The 10530-nt window shown below is 39.8% G+C and overlaps 1 protein-coding gene across 1 annotated transcript in view; it reads right to left on the bottom strand.

Annotated features, from left to right (window-relative positions):
* The window catches only part of LOC116020391 (basic proline-rich protein-like), a 4297-nt gene extending 1494 nt beyond the window's left edge, over window positions 1-2803 (bottom strand). The window contains exons 1-3 of the mRNA XM_031260867.1: window positions 2453-2803; window positions 1736-2410; window positions 59-1411 (exon numbers count right to left, since the gene is read on the bottom strand). Of these exons, the coding sequence (XP_031116727.1) occupies window positions 59-1411; window positions 1736-2410; window positions 2453-2771 (2347 nt within the window). The 5' untranslated portion in view covers window positions 2772-2803. The remainder of the gene's footprint in view (window positions 1-58; window positions 1412-1735; window positions 2411-2452) is intronic.
* Window positions 2804-10530: the final 7727 nt, after the last annotated feature.

The following is a 10530-nucleotide window of genomic DNA, read 5'->3' as shown; positions in this document are numbered from 1 at the left end:
GGAGGTGAGGTAGGAGGTTGGCGATTTCCTGGAGGTGAGATAGGGGGTTGCAAAGTACCACCATCATTGTCATTAGGAGGGGAGATAGGGGATCGACCACCATTATTAGGAGGTGAGATAAGAGGTTGACTACTAAATGATGGAGGTGAGACAGGGGGTTGACCACTACCCGGAGGTGATAAAGGGGGTTGAGCATTATGTGGAGGAGAGAATGGAGGTTGGCTACTACCCGGTGGAGAGATTGGAGGTTGGCCACTACCCAAAGGTGAGATAGGTGGTTGACTACTACCTGGAGGTGAGACAGGGGGTTTACCATTACCTGGAGGTGCGATAGAGGGTTGGCCACCACCGCTAACATTACTTTGAGGTGAGAAAGCGGGTTGGCCACTACCCGTAGGTGAGATAGGGGGTTGGGCACTATCAGGAGAGATAGGGGGTTGACCATTACTTGGAGGCGATAAAGGGGGTTGAGCATTTTGTGGAGTAGAGAATGGAGGTTGGACATTACTTGGAGGAGAGATAGGGGGTTGATCATTACTTGGAGGTGAGACAGGAGGTTGATCATTATTTGGAGGTGAAACAGGGGGTTGGCCATTATCCGGGGGTGAGACAGGGGGTTGGTCATTACTTGGAGGAGAGATAGATGGTTGACTATTGCTTTCAGGTGAGACAGGGGGTCGGGTGCTGTTATCATTACTAGGTGGTGTGATAGGCGGGGTTCCACTACTACCAGGAGAAATAGGGGGTTGGCCACTGCCACTTGGTGGTGATATAGGGGGTTGACCACTAACTGTAGGTGAGACGGGTGGTTGGCCACTGCCATGAGGTGAAGGGGGTTGGGTGTCGCCATCATCGCTAGATGGTTGTCCACTACTACCGGGAGAGATAGGGGGTGGTGGTGAGATAGGTGGTTGGGCACTATCAGGAGAGATAGGAGGTTGACCATTACTTGGAGGTGATAAAGGGGGTTGAGCATTTGGTGGAGTAGAGAGTGGAGGTTGGACATTACTTGGAGGAGAGATAGGGGGTTGATCATTACTTGGAGGTGAGACAGGAGGTTGACCATTATTTGGAGGTGAAACAGGGGGTTGGCCATTATCCGGAGGTGAGACAGGGGGTTGGTCATTACTTGGAGGAGAGATAGATGGTTGACTATTGCTTTCAGGTGAGACAGGGGGTCGGGTGCTATTATCATTACTAGGTGGTGTGATAGGCGGGGTTCCACTACTACCAGGAGAAATAGGGGGTTGGTCACTGCCACTTGGTGGTGATATAGGGGGTTGACCACTAACTGTAGGTGAGACGGGTGGTTGGCCACTGCCCTGAGGTGAAGGGGGTTGGGTGTCGCCATCATCGCTAGATGGTTGTCCACTACTACCGGGAGAGATAGGGGGCGGTGGTGAGATAGGTGGTTGACTACTACCGGGAGGTGAGACAGGGGGTTGGTCATTACTTGGAGGAGAGATAGATGGTTGACTATTGCTTTCAGGTGAGACAGGGGGTCGGGTGCTATTATCATTACTAGGTGGTGTGATAGGCGGGGTTCCACTACTACCAGGAGAAATAGGGGGTTGGCCACTGACACTTGGTGGTGATATAGGGGGTTGACCACTAACTGTAGGTGAGACGGGTGGTTGGCCACTGCCATGAGGTGAAGGGGGTTGGGTGTCGCCATCATCGCTAGATGGTTGTCCACTACTACCGGGAGAGATAGGGGGTGGTGGTGAGATAGGTGGTTGGGCACTATCAGGAGAGATAGGAGGTTGACCATTACTTGGAGGTGATAAAGGGGGTTGAGCATTTGGTGGAGTAGAGAGTGGAGGTTGGACATTACTTGGAGGAGAGATAGGGGGTTGATCATTACTTGGAGGTGAGACAGGAGGTTGACCATTATTTGGAGGTAAAACAGGGGGTTGGCCATTATCCGGAGGTGAGACAGGGGGTTGGTCATTACTTGGAGGAGAGATAGATGGTTGACTATTGCTTTCAGGTGAGACAGGGGGTCGGGTGCTATTATCATTACTAGGTGGTGTGATAGGCGGGGTTCCACTACTACCAGGAGAAATAGGGGGTTGGCCACTGACACTTGGTGGTGATATAGGGGGTTGACCACTAACTGTAGGTGAGACGGGTGGTTGGCCACTGCCCTGAGGTGAAGGGGGTTGGGTGTCGCCATCATCGCTAGATGGTTGTCCACTACTACCGGGAGAGATAGGGGGTTCACCATTACTGCCAGTGCTAGGTGGTAAGATAGGTGGTTGGGCACTATCAGGAGAGATAGGGGGTTGACCATTACCTGGAGGCGATAAAGGGGGTTGAGAATTTTGTGGAGGAGAGAATGGGGGTTGGACATTACTTGGAGGAGAGATAGGGGGTTGATCATTACTTGGAGGTGAGACAGGAGGTTGACCATTATTTGGAGGTGAAACAGGGGGTTGGCCAGGAGGTTGACCATTATTTGGAGGTGAAACAGGGGGTTGGCCATTATCCGGAGGTGAGACAGGGGGTTGGATGATGCCATCATTACTAGGTGGTGTGATAGGTGGGGTTCCACTACTACCAGGAGAAATAGGGGGTTGGCCACTTCCTGGAGGTGGGATAGGGGGTTGGTCTCCTCCACCCGTGTTGCTAGGTGGTGAGAATGGGGGTAGGCCAGTTTCGATACATGTACACGGAGTTGGGGTGGGTACGTATTGAGAATTAGCAAGGGCAAGGAATAGGAAAATGAGGGAAAGTAAAAGGATGGTCGGGCCTTGGGATTTGGAGGCCATACCCAAGAAATTAATACAAATGTTTGTATTTCCTTTTTGTTAGTATGTTGATTGAAGAGTTTATGAAAGGTGAGTATTTATAATTGCAAGTGATGAGCTTATTTTTTTCAAAGAAACATGATTAATTGATCTAAAGGTACAATTTTACTTGGAGTGTCTCAATTTAAACTATTAACATATTGGTGTCTTCTTATTTAAAAAATCACACCTAATTCCCATAATTTTTTTTTTCATCATTTCAATTCATGATGATTTCCTATTATTTATCATGCATAAAGGAACTTTCTAACTGAACAATATAAAAAATTTACTTCTTATGTTATTTTAAAAATAATGTAGTCATAGTGTAATTCTTTTTGAGTACTACTGACTCCGTTGCAATGTAGTATCTGTTAATAACTATTTTTTTCAACCTACTGAAGCACAAAGAGTCAACACTGAGGCTCAAAGGCTCAAAGACTCATAGTGTAATTTTTTTTTTTTTGGATACACTCACAGTGTAATTTAGTTAAGCCTCAAAAGCGAATTCGGAAACAGAAAATTTGACTAATGAGATTGTTGTACTCCGATACTGCCATTGTCCATGAAGTTATTAAAGTGTTAGGCATGTAATTAAAAGTAGATCAAGGACTACTATAACCAAATAAAAATTAAAAGTATTTGTGTGAATTTCTTATATTATTAATTACAATATTTTTGTGAGAACATTTCACATATCTTGATCAATGAGATGGATTTCAAAAAAAAAAAAAAAAGAGTGTGGGGACAAATTATTCTGTGGACCCGAGTCCAAAATATAAAATTTACCTATTGAATGTTCACATTTATATACTGAATGTTCACTACGTACTTACATACTGAATGCTTACAATTCTTCAGTATGTAAATTGTAAACATTTTTCCCTTATAAGTGAGGGGCACTTGTCCACATTACTTATTATGCAAAATGTAATACTTTTTCTCTTATAAGTAACAGAAATTGTATTCCTGATTAGTATTATATTTGAGCATATAAGTATGACATTTGCATGTTGTTTCGACCCGACCCATCTCACACAAGTGTGACCCAAAATATTAGCTTATTACGTTAGGGAGAGCTTTCTACGAACACATTTTAAACTATTTAAAAGGTTGAAATTTATTTATACTAGTACAAACTCGTATATTTTCTTAATGTGAGACAACAGCTCATCAAAAACATCAAAAACTCTATTTTTCTCAAATTTATGGGTACATTTTCAAAATCAATTCTCATTCTCATTATCGGTTTTGAGTATATAATATATCAAATTCGTCTACTAAACTAGTTGAGAGTTATTAAAATTGACCAAAAACTCAAGAGTTAAAAAATTATATATTTTAAAATCCGTCTTATCAGTCTTATGAAATAAAAATTTGAAAAATAGTCCTGAATATACTATATTAAAAAGGAAAAATTGTAATTTATGCCCTTCTATAGTATGAGAATTATTAATGTGACTCCTGAATTATTAGAGGTGTAAATGTTGTCCCTCAATTTTCAAAACAGTACATATATTGCCCTAGATCCGTTTTAAAAGGACAACGTTTTAAATCTCTGGTCCGTTATGGGAGGGGATATATATATGTACCTCTTTAAAAATTGAGGGGCAACATTTACATCTCTAGTTATTCAAGAGTCACATTGATAATTGACATATTATGGAGGGACATAAATTACAAATTTTCCCTATTAAAAATGATGATGTCTTTATAAATTGAATCAATTTCATTAAGTCACTATTTATTATTATTAGTTATATACATTTTAAGCGATTATAACACTACTACATTAATTTATTTAGGTATACATTTAGGACAACGCGTGAGAATTCAGTTTGTCAACGTACGTCATCCTAGTATGGGCAAAACTATAAACGAACTATAAATAATAAATAAATAAATATAGAAATCTTTTCAAATGTGGTCGCGTCTTCCCGTGCGTTCAATGTTAAAAAATGCACCACTCAATGTTATAAAACGCACCACAATAAAAATACACAAAACACCAAAAAACACACCACACACTCAAAATAATACACCACAACTCTCCTGTCCCTAATGGTGCATTTGCTAACACTGTGTGGTGTATATTTGTATACCTAGTGGTGTATTTTTTGGTGATGCGTACCTAATGATGCATGTTTATATGATGCATTTTCTAACATTGAGTGGTGTATATTTGTATACATAGTGGGGCGGCCGCACTGACCGCACGTTAAGGGACGACGACACCTGATTATGACCCAATAAATAATATATATATATATATATATATATAGGTCTAGGAACATGTGCGAATGACTCCCTATATAAAAAAATGTGCACAAATCTTAGCCATTGAATTCATCTAGATCTGATGCTTTAAAAAAAAATTCTTTCAAATTAATAAAAATTGTGCACTTGAAAGCTCAAAATCATGAATTTGAAGATATAAAAATGTGCAGTTGAAGGCGAAAAGTTTGCACTCGAAGGTAAATAGATTTGCAATTGATGCAATTTATAGTATCAAAGGGAAGTTATTCAACTTAAATGTTATTAAAGCAATTACCCATACAAATCGTTTGTAAATCTCACTGATTTCATTATATCATGTATTAATTGTTATACAGTGGACCACGGTCCACATAGTGCTATGAGGACCATCGTTGTCAAATGAAAATGTAGTAGAATTAAAATGATACTTCAGTGTTGCTATAATGAAGCTAGTGTGTGTGGAAAATGAAATTAAAAAACAGAGCTCATCCGAAAACGTATATTGTCAAATGAAACTATAGGTCTATAGTATAATTTATTTTTGTTATAACAAAACTAGTGTGTGGAAAAAGAAACTAAAATCCAGAGCCATACAATAACATATAGGAATAAGGGTCAAATCGGCCACCGAACTACACACGAAACTGCAATTAGGCCATTGAACTCAAAAACAATGCAATTGGGTCCCTGAACTACACAAATCCATGCAAATTAACCCAAAGTGACTTGTTTGACTTGATCTTCCGGTTACCAACTTTAAAAATAATATTTTAAAACAATTTTAAATAAAATAATTAATTAAAATTAAATTTAAAATTAAAAATTAAAAAAAAGGACCCAATTGACTTGTTCCTGTTGTTTTTTTAATTTTAATTTTAATTAATTAATTAATTTAAAATTATTTTAAAATATTATTTTTAAAGTTTGGTAACCGGAAGATCAAGTCAACAAGTCAATTTGGGTTAATTTGCATGAATTTGTGTAGTTCAGGGACCCAATTGCATTGTTTTTAAGTTCGATGGCCTAATTGCAGTTTCGTGTGTAATTCGGTAGCCATTTGACCCTTATTCCTAACATATATTGTCAAATGAACATAGAGTGTAATTAAAATAATACTTTAATAATACTATAATTAAACTAGCGTGGTTGGAAAATGAAACGACAAAATAGAGCTTATGCAAAAAAGTATGGAAATTGAAACCGAAAAACAGAGTAATACTGTAAAATAAAACTGAAGTGTAATTGAAATTCTACCCCCTCCCCCCTAATAGGGAAGGAAAAATGAAGAGAATGACAAAATCACCCTTTATTATTATTGTTGTTGTTGTTATTATTACACATGGACATTTTAGTCTTTATATCACTTTTTTCATTTCAATTCTGAGTAATTCTATTCCTCCCTACCACACAATGTAATTTGAATTAGTACATTATTCCACCTTATTCATTTCCCACAGAATTACAATTCATTTCCTTCTTAATTCCCTCTGATCTTCCCAACCAAACGCCTTGTAACAAAATTGTTAGGTTGCCAAATACCTTGTAACAATGTTGTCTCTATTTGAAATAGTAACAAAATTGTTAGGTTGCCAAATACCTTGTCGCAAAATATTTAGTGATAAAAAATGCCCATTGTTAAAATTATCATCATTTGGCAGAATATGGTCGTTACCAAATTGTCAACTACTATGTAGTGTGATGATATCTTGATTACCATTCCAACTGGGTGGTCATAAGTTTGAACCTCGGTGGCAAAATTCAAAAATATTTTGGCTAAAAAATATTTGAGAAAGTATAAAATCAGATATTACCTATTAAAAAATCATGAATATTTTTTTTAAAAATATCGTCACTAATTTAGTCCAAAAAACTGACTTTTTGGGTCAAAATAGTGACAAAATTTTGCATTATTAAATTTAACAACGAAAAGTATTATTGTTATATTTTAGGTAGGTTAATGTCTAGGTGAGCGATGTTGGGGAAGGCTACATCCATCACCTGACTTACCTTATATTTTGTCTACCCACCATTTTTTTTTTTTTTTGAAAATAAACCAACAACTTATAATTAATCATCAAAGAAAGCCGAAATACAATTAGGTGGGGAAACCTCCCAGACTCCAAGGACAGATTGAGAAACAGTCGCCCGTGCTAACACATGAGCAACGTGATTCACTAACCTCTTGACATGTCGAACTAGCACGTTCCCAATGTCATTTGCAAGGCTACGACAATGCCTAATAATCAAAGCAATATAAGAAAGATCCTGACTACGAGAATTAAAATTTGAACAAAAATTCAGACAATCAGATTCAAAAATAACATTATTTATACGACGACCCTTTAGCCAGGTTAAAGCCTCCTTCACTGCGGTATGAGGATCACGACAACAATTCAGATGCCCCCTATAAGCCGCAATAAATCGGCCACCATGGTCACGTAAAACCGCACCAAAACCAATCAGCCAATAAAGCCGCGTCAACATTACATTTCAACATACCAGGTGGAGGAGGGATCCAAGTAGAAGGTTGAGTGCTCAAATTTAGAGAAGAGGGACCCCTTTCCAGTACCACAAATCACGATGAGAGGGAGAAATTGATGTGCGTATGATTGTAGGGAGATCATGCTCATCAAAAATATCACGCAATAGTTCCAAGTCCCAATTCCCAGTAGTATCCATTAGGTTAGATACATGAGTCTCACGGAGCTCATCCATGCATGCAGTACGAACATAGGAATCCACATTGTTAGCCAACCAAGGAGTATTCCAAACCAATGTGTCTTTGCCATCACCAATACGCTGAGCAACCCCTTCTCTAAGAACTGCTTGCCCCGCTAGGATGCTACGCCAAATATAAGAGGGATTATGACCAAGAGTAGCATCAAGGAAAGAGCCGGTTGGTTGGATAGTATCTGGCTTTGAACAATCTGCCAACCAGAGAATCAGTTTTCACTAAAAGTCGCCAATCCTTTTTAGCAAGCAAAGCAATATTAAATTCATGTATCCTCTTGAAGCCCAAACCCCCAATAGATTTAGGAGCAGCCAGTCGAGTCCAACTAGCCCAATGAAGACCTCTAGAGTTACCCATGCCTTTGCTCCACCAATAGCGATTCATCATACGTTCGATGGGTTCGCAAACGCCATGGGGAAGTAGAAACACAGACATAGTAAATATCGGCATGGCCGGACTGCGCTACACTCTTTAGCAGAACCTCCTTTCCTGATTTTGTCAAAAAACGTTTCTGCCAACTGTTAATTCGATCCCTCATATTAGACCGCCGTCTCTGACTCGCAAAGTGGTGGAAATACTTGGTATTTTGGTCACCTTCTTTGAGCCACAATTGTTTCTACCTTTGTCGCCAATACAGTTCTTCTTGAGCAAGCAAAATGGACAGCTCTCTTTCTGTAATACGGAACAAATCAACTTCCCGCATAGTATTACAATTACGAAGAGCCTCAGCTCAAGTTTCTCCCTTAATTGTTGTACCTTCTTTCCAAACTTCCTAAAATGATCACTTCCCCGCCTCCAAAGTGCTAGACTACACGAGGTTAGCTGAGACTGGAAATCATCTCCAAGCGATTGAAACCAAATTAAAAGGTCTCCACCACTTCACGACATTGAGGATCAAGAAGCCAAGCACTTTCGAATTTAAATTTTCGCCCTACTCGACGGATTGCATGTCCTTTGAGTTGCATGAAAAGAGCACTATGATCTGACGTTATAGCCAACAGATTCAGAACTGAGGCTTCAGTGTTAAGAGTCCCACATTGATAAAATAAGAAAGATAATATGAGTTTATAAGGCTATGTGTTAGACTAGCTAATTGATTGAATTCAATCTTTTTAGTGTGGTTTGGCCCACGTGCATTATAATCCAGTTCAGTGATCCTAGCCCAATATTAAATTATTTCCCCTTCATTCCCCTTTCCCATTATTAAATTATTTCCCCTTCATTCCCCTTTCCCATGTAAACTTACGATATCGTTAAAGCCTCCAATCACAATCCAAGGCAGACAGATTAGATTGAGATTTTAACTATGCCAGGAATGCTCTCCCGAAAAGGTAGGGATGTCAATGGGGTGGGGGCGGGGGGCATACCCCCGACTTTTTCCCACCACCCCCATCCCCGCCGGGGATGGGGAGAAAAGGTAGGGATGTCAATGGGGTGGGGGCGGGGGGGCATACCCCCATCCCTGCCCCCGACTTTTTCCCACCACCCCCATCCCCGCCGGGGAAGGGAAAAATCACCCCATCCCCTTCCCCACGGGGATTATGCGGGGACGGGGAATCCCCGACCCCATTTTAATTTATAAAAAAAAAAATGAATAATACATATACTCATCTTCATCATCAGTACGAATGAACTTCAGAGTTCAAATATCTAATAGTAGTTTCCTTTAATGTTTTCCCCTTTGTCCATGGATTATGACTTTTCTATATATGCAGATTAGAGTAGATACACATATACATGTTCACAATATGCATGTTAACTACATCACAACAAAGCGAAGCTAGACTACTAGAGACAACGAAAAAATAATGTAAAATAATGTATAATATATAATATATTATATATAAGTAGTTTAAGTACAGCACGAGTGATGTACTCTTATATATATTATACAGCACTAATATATATATATATATATACACCGGGGGCGGGGAGACTACTCCCCATCCCCGTCCCCGCCCCCGCCGGGGAATCAAATGTTCTCCCCATCCCCGTCCCCATTCTCCTATTTTTATCCCCATCCCTGTCCCCATCGGGGTGGGTAGTCGGGTTCCCGTCCGGTACGGGTACAATTGACATCTCTACAGAAGGGTAACCATGATTTCAATATAATTACTCAAATAACTCATTAGTGTAGCCACATCAGAGTCCCGCCACAATAGAGCTAAACCACCCCCCATGCCAACTCTATCCACGCACAACAGACCTTCAAATCCCATCCTCACTCTTAAACGTTCCTGCTGAAAAGAACAAGCTTTTGTCTCCATCAAAAAGACAAAACTGGGTCGCTGCATAGACACAAAGCCCAACAATTCTCGAACTGTCCGAGTATCACCCAAACCTCGGCAGTTCCAACTAAGAATACTCATGATGATGGGTGGGTCTGGACATCCTGACCCGCCGAAACCAAGCTTTTTGAGACATCTTGCATTCTAACATTAGCATCAATAGAATTCACCTCATGATCAGGTACCTCATCCTCCCTTCTTCGCTTAAGGTCTCCGTGAATAACATGTTCATCCTCCACCTGCGTGGGATTCTGAACAGGAATCGCGGGAGTGGACGGCACATAGGTTGGATTAAGAGGCAAATCAGCAAGAAGCCACTTTGCACCCACGGACTTAACCTGTTTGCGAACTCCTACCCGTAACCAAACGCCATATAGAATTGAAATTAACATGTTATTATTTTAAGTCTATTACATTAAATAAAATTAAATTCTTTTATATAGAATTAAAATCTTTTATTTAATTT

This window comes from Ipomoea triloba, chromosome 5, assembly GCF_003576645.1.
Source record: "Ipomoea triloba cultivar NCNSP0323 chromosome 5, ASM357664v1".
NCBI lineage: Eukaryota > Viridiplantae > Streptophyta > Magnoliopsida > Solanales > Convolvulaceae > Ipomoea > Ipomoea triloba.
Note: the sequence above shows the minus strand (reverse complement) of the source record. Positions and strands in the feature narration are given on the sequence as shown.